At 39.9% G+C, this 24,740-nt stretch overlaps 1 protein-coding gene across 4 annotated transcripts; it reads left to right on the plus strand.

The window, feature by feature from the left end:
* Nucleotides 1-805: 805 nt before the first annotated feature.
* rps6ka5 (ribosomal protein S6 kinase, polypeptide 5) lies at nt 806-24,740 on the plus strand. Of its 4 annotated transcripts, XR_003593363.1 has the most exons (18): nt 806-1,097; nt 4,240-4,311; nt 4,719-4,937; nt 5,037-5,152; nt 5,233-5,334; nt 8,282-8,365; nt 8,472-8,575; nt 8,657-8,807; nt 10,112-10,273; nt 11,570-11,695; nt 12,494-12,627; nt 14,403-14,496; nt 16,253-16,423; nt 16,758-16,949; nt 18,848-19,007; nt 21,977-22,140; nt 23,019-23,462; nt 23,552-24,740. XR_003593363.1 is itself a non-coding variant. In XM_028000669.1 (17 exons), exons 1-17 carry the CDS (start codon nt 1,028-1,030, stop codon nt 23,310-23,312), a joined length of 2,415 nt encoding a protein of 804 aa, XP_027856470.1. In that variant the 5' UTR covers nt 806-1,027; the 3' UTR covers nt 23,313-24,740. The 4 variants fall into 4 exon arrangements, 3 of the variants coding, with proteins under 3 accessions (XP_027856470.1, XP_027856471.1, XP_027856472.1); XM_028000669.1 differs by having other exon boundaries at nt 23,019-24,740; XM_028000670.1 differs by lacking the exon at nt 5,037-5,152 and having other exon boundaries at nt 4,719-4,852; nt 23,019-24,740.

Here is a 24,740-nt window from a genome sequence, read left to right on the forward strand (position 1 = left end):
AAAAAAATTTGATTAAAAAAATATTTATTTGGCTACCGAGTTGCAATTCATCAGTAGTTTGCAGGAATTTGTAGATTACAGAAACAGATTCAACCGTACATCATGCTATATCAGCATATTTACTAAATAGTAATATTTTGATTTGCCATTGTTAGACACATTTAATGTGCTTGTTAATCAATGAACACAGCTGTCTAGTTTCGCAACAAATCTACCTTTCTGAATGTGAAACCTCGCTTTTGACTGAGTTTGATTTCATGGTCTGATTATTTGGAGGTGCGGAGGAACTGCTTCTACATAACAGGAACTGATCCATTTCATGATATACTGCCTTTATTGCTCAACATTCACTGTGTCCGGTGTGATGACACATTTTAGAGGACTTTAGGTCAATATATAAACACAATGTGGAGCTACATAGAATTTCTGACTTGCATTTTCATCTTTTTTTTTCTTTTTCAAAAAGGCAAGATCCCAATTGCTCAAATAATAAAGCCTACCATGCAACACTTTTTATGCAGTTTAGCAGTATCTTGCGTCAAACAGTATTTTACAGATTCACAGACTGCAGAAATCTGTGAAATCTAACTTTGTTTTTTCAAACATTTGTTCTGTTATTATTAACCTCGTTTAAAGAATAAATTTAACTCTAGCTGTAGTTCTGACCTTTCACATTAGAATGTACGGGGGTATTTGAATGCAGCATCTGTCATTTGAGGAAGGCGGGACTGTATGTCACTACCAGATGGCCATCCAATCCGAGGCCAAGTCTTTCCATAGCAACTCCAATCAGCGAAGAGGGACTGTCTGGTTGCGAAGGTAGTGGTCGTGGTTATTTGCTGCTAGAAGACGCAAGTGCTTCCTCCAGAGCTTCCCCGCGGCTAGGCTTAGTGACAATTTTTTTTTGCTTATTTATCAGTCAAGCTCACCGTGGGTGACCCATTTCTGTTTGTGCATGATAATACCGCAAACTAGTTTGAAAGGTGAGCCTAATCTGCTCTGAACATAATAGGGACACGAAATTACAATGCCATCCCCAATGGAGGGATCTTCAAGAGAAGGTGACCTGTTTACTGTGAAACACGAGCTGAAAAATGGTAAGTAAGCTTGTCAGCCTTCTGTAACTTAGCGCAGCGCGTTTTAATGTGCATAGACACACATATATTCTACGTACACAGACGCTAAAGGAGAAATGTCTCCAGGTTAGCCTGGAGGAGCCAACCGTCACTGTCAGTTGGGCGTTTGAAGTGAGCGCTAACATGAACGGCGACGTTACAGCAGGAGACTAACGATGTCAGGCTGCCGTCTTAACTAATGCCACTACTCAGACCCCTGCACACTACGGTTATCTGTGCGTATTAGAAACTGCAGCTAACTGCTAGCGTAACTTCCCCGTTCTCAACCGTGGTGATAACATTAGCTTGAGCTGCTTGGTAATTGACGGCGCGTTGTACGGTTAAATCAGAGCATCCACCAAGATTATGCTAAGTTCATCGCCTCGAACGTGACGCCTACTTGTTAAATTAATGTCTCATTTTAGAAAACGCAACTGCAATGCAAATGATTTGCAATGTCGAGACGTCCTATAACTCTCATAACTGCAACCATAAGCTGTTGTAACTAATGTTATTAGCAATAAAGAAAAAAAATGAATGAATTCACCTTCAGGTTAAATTTCCTTCGATACATTTTTACCACTAGTTTTGTGTTTTAGTAACTTTGCACAGCTGTTGGTTCTATAAAGGTCAATAAATAAACATGACGATTGTTACTGCTGTTATAATTATTGATTCAAAAATGATGTTAGAGTCACTTCACGTTTCATTTTATTTATTGCTTTTTTAAAACCTGTTGTTTAAGGTGTGTATTAAATTCACTGTAAGATGACAACATAATTTCACGGTAACCCAACTAGTATAAAAAAAAATTAACTAGATGCATACTAGGAAATTTTATTCAAGACTAGAAAAAGCAACATTTATACGGTGGCAAAAATAATTTAATATACTGGCATAATAATATTGTGTATGACATTTATTGATTACTTGTGTTTACTGGGATGAAGACTGTTTCCATAAAGGCGGCTAGTTGACTGCACACCAGACATGATGTCTGTAGTTTTAATGCAGCATTACATAGACAGCATTACTGTCTATGTTTTATGGAACCAGAAAATATTTTTTAACACCCAAATTTGTCTTAAAAACAAAAGAAAAAGTAGAAGCCTTCTTTCAGTCTGTCGACTGGCAGTGAATAGCAACAAGTGCGGATGAGTAGTTATGTTGATGTTGATACATAGACAATTGAAAGGACCTAAAAACACAGGGAAATGTAGAAAATTGTTGCAGTTTTGAAAGTAACTGTTTTGTTTCAACCTTGATAACGCCTGATAGATACCTGGAACCAGCCTACCGCCAAGAAAAATAACGCTATCACAAGAAAGTCAGTGTGAGACGGGAGCTATAGTAGTCCACAGTGTTTGCAGCTTAAAGTTCCTTCCTCCCACAATAATAGTAGTCACAGTTGAATTACGTTTAGTGTTGACATGTATCAGTAATGGGTGTGTAGAGCTCTGACATTTAGTGCAGAAGGCTGCTGCCTGAAGTTTCACACTTGAGCTGCAGCTGTTTTCTAATGACAGTGTTCCTGTTCAAGCTGCAACATGACTGTGCTTCCACTCCGGTTTACTACCCTGCCTCGAGTGTGCAGCGTATCTTAGCTGTCAGTGATTCCTGTTTTTTTTGTGTTTTTTTTTAATGTGTGTGTCATTTGATTGTATATCTACTCTGCTATGAGAACAAATAAAAATTTAAATGTGGTTTAATGAGTGTTTACACAGTTAGTAGACAGAATATCTTATTTCTTATGAGGAGAAAAAAATGTAAACTTGTCAGATAACCAGTAAAAAAAACAAAACAAAACATATTCAGATATATATTTTTTAATCTTTGTGAGAACCTTCTCCTCCAGTAATTTGATGAGATTCCCCTTGACGCGCAGCAAGGCATCGTCTGGTTGGACGTTTCTGTCTGTCTATTAATAACCACTAAAATCAAACTTGGCCTTGGCAGGGTGTGCTCGACAAGGAGGTTATGCAACCAGGATCCCTGACCTCCAATAGGAAGGACAGTGTTGTTGTTTTCAAATGAGTTATAGCGCATTTGATTTGCATTTTATTCCCGCGTCGAAAAAAGAAAGGAGAAAAGTCGGCGTAAAAATAGATGAAATCAGCCGTATCAATGGCTATTTTCAGGCTGGGAGACAGAAGGAATGCGTTCACGACAATGGGCATGCGTATCTAAAAGTGTGCCATGCTCAGTCAGCTGTGCTGCGTGACAGTGACTGAGGAAGATGTGTGGCTTTGCTCAATGCACTGAATCTCTTTGATGGGAGTTAATGACCTTTTGCTGGCTAATCCAGCTTGTTTGCCTGCATTTGCATGTAGGAATGTCCTTTCCTCTAGGATATTTGGTGCAGAGTTTCACCAGTCGAATCAAGACGTTTTGTTCTGTTTTCTTTAATTATTTTTAATGTGGAGTCATCTTTGCTTTCACTGAAATGGTTCCATGTCTTCAGTTTTAAAGCACTGCTTGCTCGTCTCCGACGAGACGAGAAAGGAAACTGGCTTTGTTTTTTCAGTGACATTGTCAAGGAATTGCAAAACTATTCATACCATTCAACATTTTTGTCATTTTGTCATGTTATAACCACAAGCTTCAGCATATTTATTTGGATTTTAGGGGCTAGACCAACATAAGATTGTGCATAATTATTCTTCCTTCCTTCCGTCCTTCCTTCCTTCCTTCCTTCCTTCCTTACTTACTTAGGAAGGAATTATCCTTCCTTCCTTCCTTCCTTCCTTCCTTCCTTCCTTCCTTCCTTCCTTCCTTCCTTCCTTCCTTCCTTCCTTCCTTCCTTCCTTCCTTCCTTCCTTCCTTCCTTCCTTCCTTCCTTCCTTCCTTCCTTCCTTCCTTCCTTCCTTCCTTCCTCCCTCCTAATTGTTTCTGAACATTCCATATTTAATTCTTTCTGACCAGAAGGCATTACTTTATATTAAAAAATGTCTAAAGTGCTTTTATAATAAATTCTATCAAATTAATAATCCTAAAGTCTTTTTTTTGTCATAAATCTTTTTAGACAGCTATTATTTTCAGATATATTGTTTTATCCTGATATAAGAATCACATAGTAAAAGGAGCTTTTTTTTGATAAATTTTTCCTTTTGCTCTTTCCCTCCAGCCAACCTGACAGGCCACATTGAGAGGGTGGGCATTGAAAACTTTGAGCTACTAAAGGTGCTGGGCACAGGAGGTGAGTAGCACTGACCCTTCTCACTCAGAGAATTGGTGCAGCAGTGGAGACTCTCTTCTTATAGGAATGTTTTTGTTATTTGTTTACATTCACATTGATGAAATGAATGCTGTGTAGTGCTTTTTGATCAATTTTAAAACATTCCCTTGATGCAGAATCAAAGTGCGTCTCCGTCCCGTCTTTCCATTTTCTTATCAATGCTAATTTTGCTTTTCTAAACAAGTTTGAGCGTAAGACTCAGCAGTCCCGCCTTGACCAGAAGGGCGTCTCCCTGCAGAACATAAAACACAAGCAGAAAATATTGAACTTATCCCTCCTTCAGATTGCCTGGTGTCTTTAGAACGGGCATGTCGTGCGAATCATTCCTCGTTTAACCCTTCACGCTCTGTGTTTGTGTCACCCAAAAGCGTACGGGAAGGTGTTCCTGGTGAGGAAGGTGAGCGGCCACGATGCCGGGAAGCTCTACGCCATGAAGGTGTTGAAGAAGGCGACTATCGTCCAGAAAGCGAAGACGGCCGAACATACGCGGACGGAGCGGCAGGTGCTGGAGCACATCCGCCAGTCTCCGTTCCTCGTAACGCTTCACTACGCCTTTCAGACCGACACCAAGCTGCACCTCATTCTCGGTTAGGACACATAGAGAGCGAACTTTAGTAGTCTTTTAAAGTTCTCTTTAATTTCTGTTTAAAAGCAAATAAAAACTTTTTTAAAATCTTTTATCACAGATTATGTAAACGGGGGGGAACTTTTCACGCACTTGGTGCAGAGGGTGCGGTTTAAGGAGCAAGAAGTAGCACTGTACAGCGGAGAAATTGTCTTGGCACTAGAACATCTACATAAGGTGTGTTGTGTTTTTAATCTGAAGAGAATCATCATGCTGTGTGTCATCTGCGTGACCTCTGCTTTGTTGCCTCGCCGCAGCTTGGAATCGTCTATCGAGACCTAAAACTGGAGAATATTCTACTGGATTCAAACGGTCATATAGTTCTAACAGATTTTGGCCTGAGTAAAGAATTTGATCAGGTAAAATTCATCTCCACAATGTGTTTGTCTTTTAAACTTTAGTAGCCTAATTTCATATTCACAGCAGAAAGTGAAACTAGGCATGCGTTCCTGTTTGGTTAAAATAATACTTCACCCTTCAAAGCCCACCATCTTGTTGGACTATCTTTTTTTGTTTTGTTTTTTGCAGCTTCTATTTATTTGGATTTTGATTTTAGGTCAAATCTTCAACAAAATATGATGGTCAGGCAGTTTTATTTTTTTTAAAAACTAGAATAAAGTCAAAGTGTTACAAGAATACAGTCGTAGTAATACGAGAATAAAGTCTTATGATGATAAAATCAGAATAATAAGAGAATGAAGCCTTAATATTACCAGAACAAAGTTGCAATATTAGGAGAATGAAGTAGTGGTTTTATCAGAGCTTCATCACACAACAAAACATTAATAATTACCCAAGTTTTTATCTTATTAAAACAGTTTTTTCTCGTAATTTTAACAAGTTCTTCTGGTGAAATTCCATCTTTATCCAGCTAATATTACGACTATAGCCTTGTAATTAAACAAAATGTATTGCAGCCTCACCCTAATGCTCTGTTGTAGGGACAAATATTATAAGAGACACTTTTTGAAAATGTTATTTCTAACAGAAAAAAAGTGTTTTTTTTTTGTTTTTTTTTAATTAAAATCAGAAATTGGATCTGTTATGAAAAGAATCTGAGATTATATTCCTAAGCCAATAATGACCCGTTTTCAGTTTTCTGCTGAAAATGGGCAGATTTTATTCAAAATTCTGTTATTTCATGTGATCTTCCCATCCTTCGCAGGGGAAACAAGCCCACAGCATCACACATCCTTCACTTTAGCCACCAGTAGATAAGAGGCCCTTTTCCAGAAACATATCTTTTAATTTTTTTGCAAGATGCACCCGGAAAGTCTTTATCCAGAAAAACTTGTTTCCTGGCATTATTCCTGCAGCTTTAAACAAACTCCACGTTACACACACACACAGGACAGCAAAAGCTTGCTTCCTGGCATTCCTCTCCAACAGCCACAGACATCTGAGGAACAACGCGCTCCGACACGCGGCAGAAAATATCCCTCCATCATTTTTTAATGAACAATTCACTTTGGCAGCGTCTGGCCCTCTGGAGCTTCCAGCGATCCCATCTGGACATGTTGCGTTCAGAGTCCCTGGTGCTTCTGATAAAACTTTCTAGAGGTGAAGTCTAGTGACTGAAGACTGTCTCTGCACACTTTTTGTGTTTATGGGAGTTTTAAACAGTATTTCTTCCTGATTCCTCTCCTAGCGTTGCTTGTCACAGTTACAGTTCTTTTAGGCTTCTTGATTGTCGCTCTTTCTGTGGATTTAGGCAAGTTTATGCAAGTAGCTCTTTTCTTGTGGCCATTTCTTGAGTTGCAAAGATCGACATGCATTTAACCATTTAAATGCCAGCTTAACTAATTTGATTAAATGTATTTTTCCATTATTCATTGCAGTAAATCCCAGAAACGTAATTAATTTAAGTAAGATAAATAGTCTTAGATTGGTCAGCAATTGCTATTTATCTATTTATTCCATTTTCTGGAATTTTGTGGCAAATAATTCACTTCCACAAGTTCCATGAGTTAAAAATACTTAGATTTAAATTTAAAGGGTTAAAACTGTGTTTGTTGTGTTTGTGTTTGTAACATTTAGTGAAAAAAAGAAGAAAACCGTGTCCATGTGTGTACCTAAAATGTCAAAATATCACTATTTTTATGAAAACTAAATGCAAACATTATATCATAAATGGTTCTATACTCAAATGGAGACATAATTTTAGTTTTCATTGAAAGGCTGTTGGGAAAATTTGGCGACAAAGATGTTAAATGGGAGTAATAGGCAAAACATAAAAAACCCTAACGCAATTAAATCGATGTTGTTGCTAATCTTATTGTTTCAAATTCCATCCTTCTACTCTTGATGGTACGCTACTAGATATGTATCCTTCTACTCTCCTTCTTTTTTGTCATGTTTTAAAGAGAAGTAATGAAAACGTTGCTTCAGTTATATGCAATTGAAGGACAGAAATACCAAAATATGTGGGACTTTTCAAAGCATTGATGGATCAAAGCTGACAAACAAAATAATTTATGATGTTTATGCCCCAACCTGTTAAATAGCTGAAATCATCACCAAATATGAAAAAAAAATTATAAAATAAAATAAAAAAATATTTTTTAAATCACCATGGGAGGCTAACAGTGAGTGTTAATGAATAAAGTGCTCCAATTAAAAGTTATTTTTCTCCAGCTTCTGAAATTATGCTAATGTCATAAAAAATAAACTTATTTTAATACATTCCACACGTCTTTACCAGGAGTGCCAGTAATTGTACAGGGTGCTGCGAAGCCTCAGGACATTTTTATCCATCTATAGTGACGCTCTGAAAAGGATAAAATTGCAATTTTTAGTGAGCAGTTCCGGTTTTACTTGAGCATATTCATTTGAAATAATCCATTAGTGATATACTGTATATATATATATATATATATATATATATATTTATTTTTTGAGCTTTTTTTTTACTCATTTCAGCTGGACACTTCTGAGTAAAGACGGTGCTAAAGTTAATTTGCTTCTGTGCACCATCAGAATTTAGCAACATTTCATGAAAACGCCTGACGACACTCTTGACAGTGATGTTGCTAGGCACTTGTCGTTCAAATCCGTCAAGAAAGCCTCTTCAGTTCTAAAAGAAGAACTGAAGACGCCTACGTGGCTGAGCCTCTCCACAGACAACACATCAAAAACATCTGTGCGAAGTGTCAAGTTGAATTTTTTTCTTTCTTTTTTTTTGTTTAGCGATTTGTAAACTTCTATACTGACTAGTATTGTTGATGCTTCAACGAAGATGTCTGACAAAGGCTGCTTCCTTTTAAAATGTGTTCTTTGGTGGATTGATTGTTTTGTTTTGTTTTTCAGGTTGAGAGGGCTTTCTCTGTTTGTGGCACTGTTGAATACATGGCTCCAGAAATAGTTGAAGGAGGAGATTCCGGACATGACAAGGTAAATTTGTAGCTTTGACGCTTTGAAATGAAAAAATGCCTGCTTTTATGGCAATGAATTTCCCTTTTTAACTAAAGCCTTGGGTTTGGGCTTTAATGCGTTCCAGGCGGTGGACTGGTGGAGCCTCGGCGTGCTAATGTACGAGCTCCTGACGGGCGGATCGCCCTTCACCGTCGACGGAGATGAAAATTCCCACTCGGATATCGCCAAGTACGGATTCGTCTATGCGGAGGGTCAGGTTCTGTTGTCGACATTCTGCACTGCTGACGTTGTTCATATCGGATATTGCAGGAGGATTTGCAAAAAGGATCCTCCTTTCCCCAAAGACATGGGACCGCTGGCCAAAGACCTGATCCAACAACTCCTCGTCAAAGATCCAAAGAACAGATTAGGATCCGGTCCTAACGGAGCAGAGAACGTGAAGAAACATCCATTTTATCAGGTGGAGATCATACAGTGCTTTAGGCAACTTTAAATTTCATTGCAAAAGTTAGATTTTTTTATTTATTTTACATTTTGTGACTTTATAGCTACAAACCTTAGTGCATTTTATTAAGATTGTATTTAATATACCAAAAATTGCGGTAGTTGTGAAGGGAACGCTTCTCATACAGGGAGAAAGAAACTGGTCAGAGTTGATAGGAGGGTCAGTGGAGGCAACTACAGCGAAAACCTGGAAGAAAATCTGTTAGGGGATACAATGATTGGTGAGAGGGAGGAAGGTTCAGCTTCCATCTGGACAACAGAGCTACATTGGTTTACATCAAAGCCTATTCTGCTACCTTTTTTTTGGGTTTTTTTTCAAATGGCCTAGTAAAAGCCCAGACCCCATCATTCAGTCTGGGGGAAACATAATCCCAGAGTTTCTGCTGTAACTGCAATGAAAACTGGTTGAAAAACATGTTGCGTCATGCACCGATCTGATATTAATATCTGTATCGGCCCGGATACTGAAAGAACTTCTAGATTGGGTATCGGTACCTGATCCACAGTGGTGGATCTATTCGGTCAATTCTGTGCTTTGTGCTTGGAGCGACATCATGCTTTATTATTTATTTTCCATCATATTTACAATTCCTAATTGCACTTTCTGAGCCATTTGAAAAAAGGTTTGCTGCAGTTTATTCTTGACATGTTTGAGCTAGTATCTTTATTATTTATTTTACATTGGGTGTTATACTGACTGAACAAAGTTGTGATATTTTCACACGATTGCCAAAGCTTGTGAAGCTATTGGTGTGTTTAAGTTTACATTTGACCCCGTGTTTAAAAAACCCAAATGAACAACAACACTTTAAGTCAGTTCAGTGCTGGTTTTCTGTATCGGATCGGAACTGGCTGATACAGAACCTCAAATATCTCTATCGGCAACAGGAAGGAAAACAATGGATTGGTGCCAAACTTTTGGGATTTTATATATATATATATATATATATATATATATATATATATATATATATATATATATATAGAGAGAGAGAGAGAGAGAGAGAGAGAGAGAGAGAGAGAGAGAGAGAGAGAGAGAGAGAGAGAGAGAGAGAGAGAGAGAGAGAGAGAGAGAGAGAGAGAGAGAGTTTTGCTAGTTTTTATTGGTTCATAAAGAAATCCCTATACAAATCAAAGTTTGTGATTGTAACTTGACAAAATGTGAAGAAGTATAAATACTTTTGCCAGTAAACGTATTATGATGAGGTTTGATAAAGGCTGGGAATGGTGTTTCATTTTTTTTTTCTTTTTTTTTTGTAGAAAATCAACTGGGAGGACTTGGCAGCGAAGAAGGTACCTGCGCCTTTCAAGCCGGTGATTCGGGACGAGCTGGATGTCAGTAATTTTGCTGAGGAGTTCACAGAAATGGACCCCACTTACTCCCCTGCAGCGCTGCCTCAGAACTGTGACCGCATTTTCCAGGTGGGTGAACAGGAGGGGATGTAAACAACCAGACTCCGTACTTTCAGCACTCTTTCTTTTTTTTTTTTTCTTTTCCCTCCTGTTTCCTTAACTAGATATTCCTTTGAGTTGCTGCACAGTGTAACATTTAATTCTGCATGCCCTGTTTCCCTGGGCTTTGTGGCTGCAGGCATTGCAAAGTGTTAACACGGATGGTAAAAAAACAAAACAAAAAAAATCAACAAAAGCATTATCCTTTACTCACTTTTTGTCTGCGGCTATATTTGACGTACTTCACAGCAATTGAAATAATCGATTCAAGTTCTGAATGTCCTCAAAAGGTTGCTGTAAGTCAACATGAGTCTGTCTGTGTGCATTGGTATTCAAATTGACTAAAGGGTCTTTTATTGAAGCAATTGCTGCCATATGCAGCTCTCATTGAAGTAACAGATGTGAATGACTATTTTTGATGTAGCTTTGAACCATAATATGGCCCACAACTCCATGCCAGCTGATAGCTGTCTGATGTATTGCATGAAATTTCAACTCTGATTGCCTTCTGGATCCTTGAGCTCGGCAGATCAATAGATCCATTAACGGGCTTCTCTCGTGAAATAAAAGGTTACGCTTTGAGAGCATCACCACGTCTATCTCGGTTACGCCTTCAGTCTTTGATTGCCAACTTCATCTTGGCTTTTTCCCCCTCTCAGCTGCCGTTCGCACACTCCCGAAATTTTGTGGTCTTTATAATTTGCAAGCCTAGCAATCTCTGAGATAACGACAGCAATCCCAGTTTAAGCCGCGCACTTGCTCCCCCGTGGTGCCTCACAAAACAAAATTAAAATTGCATTAAGAGCGCCAAGATGTAATTTCACGGCAGAGCAATCAAATATTCAAGCCCGGCAATTTAGGGCATCTCATTCATTCGGCATCCATCCTTCCGTCCATCCATTGCTGTCATTGCATACCACACAGCTGTGTGTGTGTTGGTGTTGGGGGGTAGGGGGGGGAGAACGGAGGGAGATTAACGCCAGCTCAAAGCTCTGGGCTCCCCACAGCTGGAATTCAGCAGTCACACAGCACAATGACAGTTTTGACAATAGCTACAGATGGACGGCGAGCTGTCACTCAGGGACGAGCCAAAAACCGCCTCGCTGCCGAGCCGATGCCACGGTTTGGACGGGTTAAAGTCAGGAGGATTTTCCAATGCTTTCCAGCGAAGAACGCCTCCTCTGCTCTTGCTCCTGCGGTTTTTTGACTCGTTAAATGACTCGGTGAAATGTAAACACAAGCGCGCTCTTCTGTTTCTGCTCGCAGGGATACTCTTTCATGGCCCCCTCCATCCTGTTCAAGAGGAATGTGGTGATGGACGACCCCATCCAGCTGTGCGGCGGCTTCGAGAGGCCGGGCTCCGCCGCCGTGGCCCGCAGCGCCATGATGAAGGTGAGATGAGCGGACTTGGGTCTTGGGTCCCCCCCCAGCAAAAACTTAAAACTAACAGCCGCTTTCGTGGGTAGATGGGATTTTCTCTGTTTTTTCGTAACAAGTTCACTTTTCTTTCTATTTGTCGAACTTCGCCTGTGTCACACTCTGCACCTTGCTATCCGCGTTCAGGCCTGAGCCTGTTTAATACACAATGTTTCCTTTTCTTCCGTGAATCCCGGCAATATGTTGCCTTTTGGGAAAGTAGAAACACAATGATTTTTAGTCTGTACTTTGTTTCAATCTTTTATCCTAGGGGCGTTTGTACATGTATTATTTTGATATGAGGGATTTAAAAAACAAAACTTGACAAGTAGACCTTTTTTAGTTTTTTCAAAATTTGTTTGTGTTACGAATATATTTGGTACTTCTCAAAAGGTTTACTTTCACACTTGTAAACATTTTAGCTCGCATGGAAGCCTGTTTCCTTTTAGTATCTAGTTCTAACTGTATAAGTTAAAGTTTGAAGCCAAACTAAGCTTTGTTCCATGTTTTTTCATAGAAATCTGCTTTTTAAGTTGCTAGCCTTTGTGTGCAAACAGAGTGCTAGAGAAAAGAATGTTTTTGATCATAATCCTGGTTCTTGACTTTAACGCTGTTTATTCTGGTTTCTGTTTACCTACTTCTCCGTAATCTGTATCTCCGTCTGTGTTGAGAACAGAGATGAAGGATCTGAAATGAGATATAACGTGAGACTTTGAAGTAAACGACAGACTTTTGTAACACATTGAACCACTGATCCACCGTTCTTCTGTGCAGGACTCCCCTTTCTACATGAATTATGAGATGGACCTGCAGGACAGCGCTCTGGGAGAGGGCAGCTTCTCCATCTGCCGCCGCTGCACTCACAAAAACACCGGACAACAATACGCAGTGAAGATAGTCAGCAAGCGGTACAAGCTTCTTTTCAAAATGTGTTTTTCCACCTAGGTGCGTCACACTTTGTTATATTTATAGTTGGATGCATCCAGCCCACCACTGGCTTCTCTGGCAAAAAGAAAAAACAAAACACTGGGCATTGGTCAGTCTCCTTTAAAGAAGGTCTTATGGAAGTATTACATAAGACGTGTGAAACTAATGGAAGTAAGCAGAGCGCCAGGTATGATCTCAAGCAATCCAGCTCTTTTCACACAGTTGTTGCTTTTTGGTTCCAATACTCCCACAAACCCTGCTTGCATCTTGTGGACGCTAGCCGCAGACTCTACGGCTCATCACACTCATTCACTGACAAATATTGCTCCAGGTGTTGTCGCCACTTTATTAGCAAGCCACACAGCTGAAAAACAAGCCTCATCTCGACAAACCGGGTTAGAAATCATGCTTTACTCATCGAAGCTGCTGTGGCACATTTCTTGACATTTTCAGCGCCTTGAATTGATCGTTTTTACCACTTTGCAGGTGCAAACCTCCGTATGTCATTGGAATTTTTTTAGGGGTTTTAATGAGTTTTGATCAGATTGCATAATTTGTGTCACTCTCCTGCTGTCATCTTGAGATTCTTTTGCAGCCACCTACAGGTTTTCTTCCACTATAGCTTTATAGTTAGCTGCATCCATCTTCCTATCAACTGACCAGCTTTTAACCCTGATGATAAATACCATAGCATGATGCTTGATGAGGTTGATGTGCAGTATTACTTTTCTGCTACACACAGTGTTTTGTGTTCAGTTTGTATTACCTTCTTCCACATGTTTGTATAGTTTATGGAAAGCAGCAAAGAGGAAGTCTTGAGGAATTATGCTCTTTTAAAACTTGTTGTGAGGAGGATCTCTGCAGCTCCTCCAGAGGTACCACCAGCCTCTCTGCTGCTTCTCTGATTAATCCTCTCCATCCCATGCCTGTCAGTGTTAGTAGGTTTTCAGCTGTGCCATACTCCTATTTCTACTCATTACCTGAGGTGACTTCTGAAGGCGGTTGGCAGCGCTGAATTATATTTAGGGGCTTTAGAATGAGATGGCTGAAAACAAATGTAACCCACATTTTTCATATTTTTGTAAGTAAAAAAAAATTTAAATTCCAGTTTTGTGCTACTTTTGTACCAAATCCAAATCCCAGAAAAACACATTAAAGTTTGGGACTATAATGGGACAAAAATGTAGTTTTTGGTGACTTTTGAAGGCAGTTGGTACCACTGCATTTTATTTAGGGACATTAGAGTAAGGGGGCTAAACCCACATGTTTATATTTTTGTAAGAAAATCTTTTTTTTTTTTTTTTTAATTGCAGTTTTATGCTACTTTTATTGTTTTATTACATAAAATCTGATTAAAACACATGACCGTTTGGGAATATAATGTGATAAAATTGTAGTTTTTTCCAAAACGCTGTATGAAGAGAAGGCCAAGATTAGGCAAATGTTTCTCATGATCAAGCCATTCCCAGTTGTCTAAAAGATTAAATGGTGTTCTGGAAGTGCTAAAAGTTATGGGTTGGTAGAGAATAATTTGTTTTACATTCATTAGCGAAATCATACCATCCATCCTTCCATTGGCTATATTCACTTGCAAGGTCACAGGAGTAGTGACCCAACTTGTTCAGTTATACATTTTTAATGAACTGATTCGGTAAAAATAATACCAAAATCCAATGTAAAAACCACTACAAGACACAGATATCCCCTGAAATGTTTTTCACTTGACTAAATTTGTGCTCGTTCGTGTCCGCTCTAGGATGGAGGCGCAGACTCAGAGGGAAATAGCGGCCTTGAAGCTCTGCGACGGCCACCCGAACATTGTGAAGTTGCATGAAATTTACCACGATCAGGTAAAGTTGGACCCGACAACATTCGGTTTGCTTCCTTCAGTCGTCTGCAGAGCCTCTGGGACCGCAGCCTTATTAAGTCCTGGAACTGGAACAGGGCAGATTAATGGGATCCTGCTGGGAGCCTTTTCGGTCTTTTCCTGTATCGCTCTCATATTGCCTGCAAATATCTTTGTGTGCATGATATCTCAAAGCTGATTTATTTCTGAACCACAGCTGTATAAACAAGCTTTTTGTTCAGCTCAATGGAAACAACCTAGATTCACTTGAGCTGCTTATGGAGTTGCACTCTTAACCCAGAGTGAGTGTGCATACGCTTTGACGTGGCTTACCTCAGTTATTTGGGAAGGTGTTTCCAAGCGTCTTACTGCATACGGGTTCATTAGCCAAAGTCCTTCATGCCCAGGAGCACCACTTTAGTCCTGATGAGCTCAGCGGGGTTATTACTGTACCTCGCAGGCCTGTGACCCAGATCAAAGCGGCGCTGCCTCGCTTCGTCTCCGCTGAGTCCTGCTTTTGTTCCTCAGATCCAGCACTAATGAGAAACTGTACCCCGTTGCCCAGACACTTTATTCTCCTCCATCTTTATTAGAGCCCTTTCACTTTTACTCCATACTATTATGGTTTGATCAGGGATGGGCTGTGGTTGATCTATGTTTCGCTCATCTGTTTGGCATCCATGTAAAGTTGTATCAGTTAATGAGAAATACATTTAACATCACAAATTTATCAGCAAATTTATTGGCTTGGGGATTGCTTTAATAGAGTGTGGCGAAAATATAAACAGACAAGCATCAGCCCAAATATGGGAATGTTTGCTAGCCTTACAGTAGCTGTGTTTATGCCGAAATGCACCGATAAAAAAGCCATTTTCTAAGCCGCCGTTTTTTTTTTTGTCAAGCTTTGACCTGCCAATAGCAACTTCAGCCAGATTCTAATGTGTTTTTAAGATTTATAATATAAGTAAATGTGAGCACTCCATCCAGAATTCACAGTAGTCCTCTCCCTCTTTGGAGAATGTGGACCACTTCTTTTATTATATATATTTTTTTCATTATGTAAGGATCATCTGGGAATAATATCTCAATGGTTTATGAGTGCCTCTAAGTGGTCAGGTGATAGTTAGGCGAAATTATCAGGAACTAGGTCATGCTGTCAGGTTCACTTTCAAGCATTTTGGACGCTGAGGTGAACAATGTCAATCTAAAGCAGCCCAGCTCACCTCATTTCTGCATTGTCAAATGTGTAGGAAAGTAATTTAGCAACGACATTGTATCTCCTTATGATGATAAAATATGCAATCCTAAAATATGCAAATACTTTACGATTGGCAGCGCTGAATTCCAACACTTCAACATGTTTCAAGAATGAACGATTGAAGGCTCATATGGATAAAACGGCTTTAAAGTAACTTTGCTTTAATGTTTAATGTTCAGCTTTGAAGTTGAAAGTCTTGCTCTCTCTTGCCGTCTGGCAGCCTTAATGAACCTCTGACAAGTCTTGGTTTGTCATACATGATGCTATTTCCTTTTAAATAGCTTCTTATGTCTTTTGTGGTTCTTCTGACCTTCTTTTTAAACAACTTGGTGACATTGAAAGCAACTACCTTTGCTCAGTCCACACTGTTGTGTCGTAAGCTAGCTTGTTCCGATAGCGCTTCTCGATGGTGCATTCTTTGAGCGTTTTTTTGACTTTCCGAGGCTGACTAAACTGAAAAGTCTCTGAAACTAACGTGTCCTGTGTTGTTTTTTTGGTCTAGCTCCACACATTCCTGGTTCTGGAACTGCTCGGTGGAGGAGAGCTGCTGGAGAGAATCCGGAGGAAGCAGCACTTCAGTGAAACAGAGGCCAGCCGCATCATGCGCAAACTGGTGTCTGCTGTCAGTCACATGCATGATGTAGGAGTGGTGCACAGGGACCTGAAGCCAGAGGTACCAGATATAACTCAAAAGAGCTAAATTTTTTTCTTCTTTTTTTTTTCTCATGTGTGTCTTTTGTGGTAAATGTAGCCTGGCTGGATCATATGCTATGAAGGGAGAATTACTGTGTTTTTCTGAACTGCATATGATGTGGCTTGTTGTCACTCTGACTCTGCAATCTTCTTCAAAACAAGAGTAAAATTGTTTGACCCTAACACGGGTCAGAAGGACCCCGGCCAGTCTTGATGTACAATTTAGCAGGCTCTTGACTGAACCGAGCAGAAGGAGAGAGAGAGAAAAAAAACCCAGAAAATGATTGCTGTCCGTGTCTCGAATTGCTTCGTAGAACCTGCTCTTCACAGACGAGAGTGAGAACTCCGAGATAAAAATCATAGACTTTGGCTTTGCGCGTCTAAAACCGCCAGACAATCAGCTGCTGAAGACTCCCTGCTTCACCCTGCAGTATGCTGCCCCAGAGATCCTCAAATATAACGGCTATGATGAGTCCTGCGACCTGTGGAGTCTGGGGGTCATTCTGGTGAGTGTGCGGCCGTAATACTGGTAATCGGAATAATGAAGTGTAATTCAATATGCAACATGCTGTTGTTCTCCCTGTCTTTTTTAGTTGTCATAAAATCACATATTTTACCAAATTGTGTAAAACATCAAGAAATAAAATGCATAATGTTTCTGGCTCAAATTAAAATATAACAGAGTTATAAATACAAACCACTGTGCATTAAACACATTTTTTTAGTTTGGTTAGGTTCCAAGTTACTCCTTGTTAACTTTTTGGGCTTTCAAATTGCCTAAAAGTATAATAATAACACGGCATCCAAGAGTCCTTTGTAAGTCTTAAATTTTGGTATTTAAAATTAAGGCTTTAAAATGCCCTAATTTTTTTTTTTTACAAAGTAAGTCTGCCTTTAATACGTTAATCACAGGTTTTAAATTTTGTCTTTGCAGAACTATTTTTTCTTTTCTGTCGGGCAAAAGGCTGAGTCACACGCAGACATCGTTGCGTTCTGTGACTCACTGCCAACATACCCTTGCTAGCTAGCTAATTAGTTTTTTTGCGTTTAACATGAGTAAGTGCATATTTATCGCAAGTTGGCTGGACAAAGTCCGTACATTTCTTTGGAGATATGAGTCTTAAACTCCATTCGTAATGGTCTTAAAAAGGTCTTAAAATTTCCAAAATTTGAGTTGGTGAAACCTGGTGAGACTCTGAATAACCGCGCTACTGGTACTAATCACATATGAGATGCGGAAGATGACTTCTGCATAATGTAGCAGTAAAGGTGTGTTGCTCCTAATATAAAAAAATGAATGGTTGCAGGTAGGCACAAAAAATTTAACTAAAGAGAAATCATGATTGGCCAAAGATGGAGATCGTACTTTTTAAAACAATCTGACATCAACCACAAAATTCTGGTTTGTGTTAGAGAACCATACAACATTTTTCACTAGCTTTTAGGGAACATCCTTCTTGATGACTCCATTATATAAATTCATAATACTGACTATTTAAATCCGCAGATCCTCTTTTAAAGTTTTTCTCTGAGGTTAATCTATCCTAATCTTAAGCTTTGTACTCAGCCGATTTATTTGTCTTACACAATTTTTAGATTTCAAAAAATGAATGCCGGGTATCGTGCATAATTTCCATCTAAGCTCCTGGTGCCCTGTGGTAACCGGACTCAATTTAATCTGCACCACAGAACAGAAAAATGACCAAACCAGCGCTCGCAAAAATGGCATCCTTATGCTGTCCTTTTTAAACATTTCTGGATGAAGGAGGAAATTGAAAAGGAGACGTTGTGTGGACAAAGAGAGGGCACAGATAGCAGAGAGAAATGTCTACTTCTGTTCTGGCCAGTCATCCGTTCAGAGCAATGGCTTTATATTTATGCGCTGCTTTGCTGTTCTCCCTGTGGGAGTGTGGGAGGGAGGGATACATCGAAGTCTGCTTTATGAAGCTTTGATAAAAACGGGTTCTGACATGCTGTGTGCACAATGCCCTGCAAGCCAAGCGAGCTGAGACAGTAGCCAAAAGTGCTCTTCCCCCGCTGCTGTTCTTTTAATGAGAAATCTGAGGGCAGACGTAAGCGGGCGAAGGTGAGAGCATCCTGTTTGCTCAACTGAGCACAGGACACTCTACTTTTTAGTGCCGCCGCAGTCACGGTCAACAACCTCCAGCATAACAATGAAAAAATGCGGACGGTCGTGATCGGTCGAGAGCGCTTTTAAAGCGTGCCATATAAGCGCCGGCGCCTCGTTCTTTTCCCGGCTCCATCCAGGGCGCCACGCTGTAAAGTAAAAACAAACATTTAACGGTTTGTGTGCCACACTTGGACGACGTTTTAAGCATTAGAGCATATAGGCTGGTGATTAGGTCTGTGCCCCTGATCGATGCTGGTTTTCCTCTGGTTTCAGTACACCATGCTGTCTGGACAGGTGCCTTTTCAGTGTCAGGAGAAGAGCCTGATCCACACCAGCGCTGAGGAGATCATGCACAAAATCAAGCAGGGGGATTTCTCTTTTGGAGGCGAGGCCTGGAGAAATGTGTCCCAGCAGGCTAAAGACCTCATACAAGGTGAGCCTGTAACCTGTGTTTTGCTACAATATTAAAAAGATTTAATCAGATACAAAAATAAAGCATCTTTATGTGTTGAAGCCACACATATCAGTGTATTAAAGAAGTTAATTTGGAGGTAATTTGGTCTAAGACATTCTTCAATACAAATGTTGGTTTTCAAGCACTTGTATTCATATTCGACTGTGACTGTGTATTATTCTATTAGTTTCCTGATGTTTTATTCTTAGAATTGAGTAATTTACAGCATATTTTGGTGTAACCCGATCCTAATTGGTGGAGGACTATTTTGTCCTCGTTTCCATCTTCCTCTCAACCTTAGCAAAACCCTCAGGAGAAACGTGGCGAATGACAGTCGGACAGGGATTGGGGTTGTCCCGTCAGACCGTCAGTTCCCGGAACCATACAACAACATAAAACTTGTGAAAGCGCACAGAGTAAAAAACTTGTGACGCCATCTCTTAAGAGGTTGAAATACCTGGTTTTTCAACACTCGCAGTTCATACTAAACTCAATAAATTTGCAGCAGAGAGAAGTAGCTTCGGAATCCGTTTCTACATAAACATGTTGTGGAGTTTTTCTAACTCCACAACAACCAGGTCTTTGGAAGCTTCACACTTTTTCCATTATCCAGATGATTGATATAACGGCGCTCTGTGAGGTGTTCAAAACTTGGAATATTAATTTTGAAACCTGCTTTAAACTTCCCTACATTGTAATTCCTGACCTGTCTGCTCTGTTCGCTGTTTTTTCACTAATGTCCTAACAAACCTGAGACGTTCATAGAACCTGCATTTATGCGGGCGCTGTCTGATTGGTGAATTTTGAACAAAGATGATTACCCTTGATTTTATGTCGGTGTATCAGAGTAAATACCGTACATCTGGAAAGTATTCACAGCGCTTCATTTTTCCACATTCTGTTATGGTACAGCATCATTCCAAATTGTATAAAGTTAATTTCTTTTCTCAAGACTCTACACACAAACACTCCATTATGACAATGTGGAAAATAGTTTTGAGAGTTTTCGCAAATTTATTTAAAACAGAAAACCAAGACATCACATTTATGTAAGTATGTAGAATGTTGTGGATAAGAGAATAATTTAATACTATTTGGAATAGGGTTGCAACGCAAGAAAATATGGAAAGAGTACTGTGAATGCTTTCCATATGCACTGTACAATCGCATAATTTGTTTAAAAAGACAAACATTAAAACTATGCATCACTTCCTTTCACTTCAATACTATTATGCACCACTTTGTGTTGGTCGATGACCCGCCGAAAGCACTCAACTGTTCTCATGTGCCCAAATTCTGATTCAAAGGGCATGAAAACTTTTTCTAAGTTGGGATGTAAACATGTCGGCAGTATTGCCGATACGACGCACAGATTTGAACAAAGATATAAAATTGCTGTCAAAACAGGAAGCTTGTCCTCAACTGAACTTCAGTGAAGCATTCATGTACTGAGTAATATACTGGTTCATAAAACCAGTATATTAAACTGGTTTTATGAGTAACGTGCACTAACTCGCCACAAGAGTCTTGGTGATAAACATTTTCTTTCTCTGTCATAATTGTTATGTAACAATTTTTGATATTTTGTTGTGTCTACAATCACCCACTTAAACTGATTAATGTTACTTTTCCCTTTTTTTTTTCACTTGAGCTCCTGACTCCTTGTAACATCCTTATTAACTACAAGACTAGAAAACCTGTTGCTTAGAGCCACTTCTTTGTTGGAACTGCCTGTAACTGTCTGTGGGTTGCATCTGATGGATATCATGGTGCCTCTTCATCAAACTGTAGGTGACCCAGTTTTATCATTTAGATCACCATTTTAAAATAAATATTCAGCAGCAAAAATGTTTTTGTCCTAAAATTTAATTATTGTTCAAAAATTTTCCATTAAACACGATGAATCAATAATTGAAATAATTGTCAACTAATTTAGTAGTCGATTAATCGTTAACTGGAGTATGCAGACTCTAAGAAAGGGTATTTGCTGAAAGAATGACATACTCAGAGCAGTAATTAAAAAAATTGCATCCAAGTTAAAAAACAAAACAAAAAAACTTTTGTCTGTAAATCTGTTCTACGCAGAACTCCTCAAGGGGCATTATTAGCTTCACCCAGTTCAAATTTTGTAAGTAATATCTGTTTAGCACCTTTTAATATCTAATTATTAATCAGTAATCCAAAAACAATCAACAGATCAACCCTACAATGTATTAATGTCAAGTCAAGCAGAAACAGCTGAGCGTTTCACATACAGTATGTTGTTGATGTTGGAAGTTTAGCTGCCGGTGCATCCTTTGCTACAAACGATCAAGTGTTTATTAAAAGCAATTCTGATATTGCATTTTAGGCAATAATGTTTATTTTCTGAATTGAATTATTTGTTTACTAACGTATTGAATATTGTAAATTTGCAGAATGTGCCATTTTTTTTTCCTGATTAATCAATTAATCGTCTAAATAAATGATTGATTAATCAATCACTAAAATAATCATTAGCTGCATCTCTATTATGGTGGTTTAAAGCCCTTCCCTGCTCAAGCTGAATCCAAATTAGATAGTGACCTGGATAAGTGAAATGTCGCCCTGCCACAATCCAGTTCTTGTCATATTTTTCAAAGAATAATTTTTTCTTTTCAAAAATTCTTGTTTTCCATATTTTTGTTCTTTCAAATTTTAATCCATTTCAGAACAAAAGCCTCATTAAGAACATTTTTAACACAATAATCAAGCAGTGGAGAAATTTTAGAGCAATTTTACACTTATTCATCATCCCTACTATCGCCCCCTGCTGGCTATTAGCCAACAGCAACATTGCGAGCTCTCTGCTTTGGCTTAAGCACCTGCTCGGGGGAAGAGAATCACTTCCTTTGTGGGACTCACACATGACTCGCCTTCCTCGCTCGTGTGTTAAGTGAATTATCTTTTTTTTTTTTCCCCCCTCGCAGAGCTGCTGACGGTGGACCCAGACAAGAGGATTAAGATGTGCGGCCTCCGTTACAACGCCTGGCTCCAGGACGACAGCCAGCTGTCCTCCAACCCACTCATGACCCCCGACATTCTCGGCTCCTCCACTGCCTCCGTCCACACTTGCGTCAAAGCGACCTTTAATGTAAGAGCGCCGCGAAGGAACACTGTTGTCAGAAAGTAGGTGAGAATGTTCTTTCTATTCTAGTAGTGCTCTTCTTCTGGGAGCCTGCCGCTGAATCCACCACCTCGTTTAAAGAAGTTGTGGAGACGCTGTAGAGTCATCGTTTGATGCCGTCGCAGCTGCATGTCGTTTGGGTTGTGCATCCACTGGCTTTAGACATCTGGATTCGTCTCAGTTAGATTTAAATCTGGTCGAACCATTTTAACACAAGATTGTCCTCTGAGCTAAACCACTTCTCTTTATTGTTGTAGGGTCTTTCTTTTCTTCTTCGTTTGTTCTGAGGGAAAGGATTCTCACAGCATGATTCTGCCACCACCACGTTCCATAGTGGGGGATGGTTTGTTTGTTTTCTTCCACACAAGGCAGATTACAAGGCGGTTTCTGTTGCTAAGAACAAGCCTGTCGCTATAAGCAATTGAAGGGCAATTTTGTTTACAGAGACATTATAATCCATTTTTTAATGGTTTGGGTTGTGCGTGGTTTTTGTTCACGCACAATTCATTGTTTTTGGTTGTTGTGTTTTATTTTGGGTATTTGAAATATTGTCCATATTGTACACTATTCTTTACAAAATGAAAGTTTATTGGTCCTTGAGAGAAAGAGAACTTGCAATATTATAGCAAGTTACTTGAAAATGGCCTCAAAACAATATTATCGCAAATATTACTGGGACTATTTATCACGCTGCGGTATTTGTTATGGTGACAGGCCTGATTTAAAATCACAGCTTTGTATTTAACAAACGCTACAACGACTTTTAATGATGTGCTGGAAACGTTGGGCCAATAAAATAAAATCAACATTTGACCGACATCATCTTCCCTCCTGTTTCGTCTTAGGCTTTCAACAAATGCAAACGGGAAGGTTTCCGCCTACAGACGGTGGACAAGGCGCCGCTGGCCAAGAGGAGGAAAATGAAAAAGACGAGCACCAGCACGGAGACGCGCAGCAGTTCCAGCGAGAGCACCCACTCCTCCTCCTCCTCTTCGCAGTCTCAGGAGAAGACGCTAACGGAGGGCGAGCCCAATCCGCCGCCTTCCAGCAGCCCCCCCGTCAAAACGCCGGGCGTCGAAGAGACGGACTGCGGAGACCGGAACGCACTGTCGGCATTTCGCTTCTCGGAAGGACAGTGAGGCGGCAGGCGACGGATCCGGACGCAGTTTTTGGTCGACGGACCGTGGAGTCGGACCCGCGCGACGACTCGGTCTCCGCCTCCAGCTCCGTTGCATGGACGTCTGCATGTCACCAGAACCGAGCATGCAGCAGGAGCAGCAGCTTGCACCGTAATATCAATCAATCAATCACCATTAGCAATAGCCTCTCTTTTCTTTTCTTTTCCTCTGACTTTCACACTTCCTCTGTTATCAATCAGGGTCTGGACCAGGCAGAAGTTGTCATTGTTGTCTTAAGGGCTGCCCCACCGTCCCCGGTCCAGGAAGATGGAAGGGAGGGACGTCTTTACTGTCGTTGTTAAAAAAGCGAAACAAAAAACCCCCCAAAACAACGTCGGTCCTCTCCTCGTTCTTTGTATCTGTCCGTGTCTAGGTGGTTTTTTTTTGTTTGTTTGTTTGTTTTAAAGGGAAACCTGTAGTATTTAAACCGCGGATGCTTTGTAAGGGAGGAGAAGACGCGAAACAAAACCTTGGGTGAAATCGCGTCCGAGAGGTGGGGCTTTTATTTATATGTGAATTTTAGACTGTAATCTATTTATCATAAGCTATATTGTTAACTTATTAATGGTTCCAAATGAGCCTGAATAGAAATAATGCGAGTGTTAAAAAAAAAACCCAGATATTTTTGTGTAAGTACGGTTCCTTATCTGCAGAAAACATGGTGGGTTTTGTAGACATGACTGCAGCTGTCATGTCTACAGTCATGTAGACTTTAGTATCACGGACGCAAAGGAAAAAAAACAAAACAGCCGACGGTGTTGATGATTGTTAAAATGAAAAATGTATGCATAAAAGATTAAAGAAGCAAACATGTGAGCATTTTAGCCCAATGTGTTTTGTAGTTTCTGCGAAAAGCGAAGCATTTCTCGTGACCCTGAGAGCAGAGCTGAGTTTAGAGTTGTCGCTCCCTCTGATGTGGAACTACTTTAAAACTTAAAATGGCCACTTCTCTAGCACGGTCCAGTCCTCGGGGTCAGCAGCGGTTAGCGCAGCGGTGGGTTTTCCTTGGGTCGCGCTGCCTCAAAAAAAAAAAAAATTAATTGCGTCCTTCCCACTACAGTCAATTAGATCTTTGGGAGAATTCAGATCCGCTCGATGTGAGATGAAGTAGAGCTTTCTCTGATTGACGATTGAAACGGCCGATTTCAAGTGGTCTCCTGTTCAGAAATAACGAAATGCAATTACTTTGTAACGGGAAGGTGGTTTTCGTTTTGTGTGTGTGTGTGTGTGCCAAAATTGCAGCCGAATCAAGTAATGTCCGGTTTCCAGCTACGAGTGCAGAGGTGGGGATATTTCAGGAGTCTGCAGGGCAGCAAAGTCATGTTGCTTTCTTGGAAGTCTTCAAACCTTTCTTGTTCTAACAGCGACAATAAAAAGTATTCACCCGTC

Source organism: Xiphophorus couchianus, chromosome 19 (genome assembly GCF_001444195.1).
Source record: "Xiphophorus couchianus chromosome 19, X_couchianus-1.0, whole genome shotgun sequence".
NCBI lineage: Eukaryota > Metazoa > Chordata > Actinopteri > Cyprinodontiformes > Poeciliidae > Xiphophorus > Xiphophorus couchianus.

Bases quoted from the DNA above. Each gene is read 5' to 3' on its own strand.
- rps6ka5 (XM_028000669.1), top strand. From the start codon at position 1,028: ATGCCATCCCCAATGGAGGGATCTTCAAGAGAAGGTGACCTGTTTACT. The intron at 1,098-4,239 runs GTAAGTAAGCTT...CTTTCCCTCCAG, and splicing joins GAAACACGAGCTGAAAAATG to CCAACCTGACAGGCCACATT. The intron at 5,153-5,232 runs GTGTGTTGTGTT...GCCTCGCCGCAG, and splicing joins CACTAGAACATCTACATAAG to CTTGGAATCGTCTATCGAGA.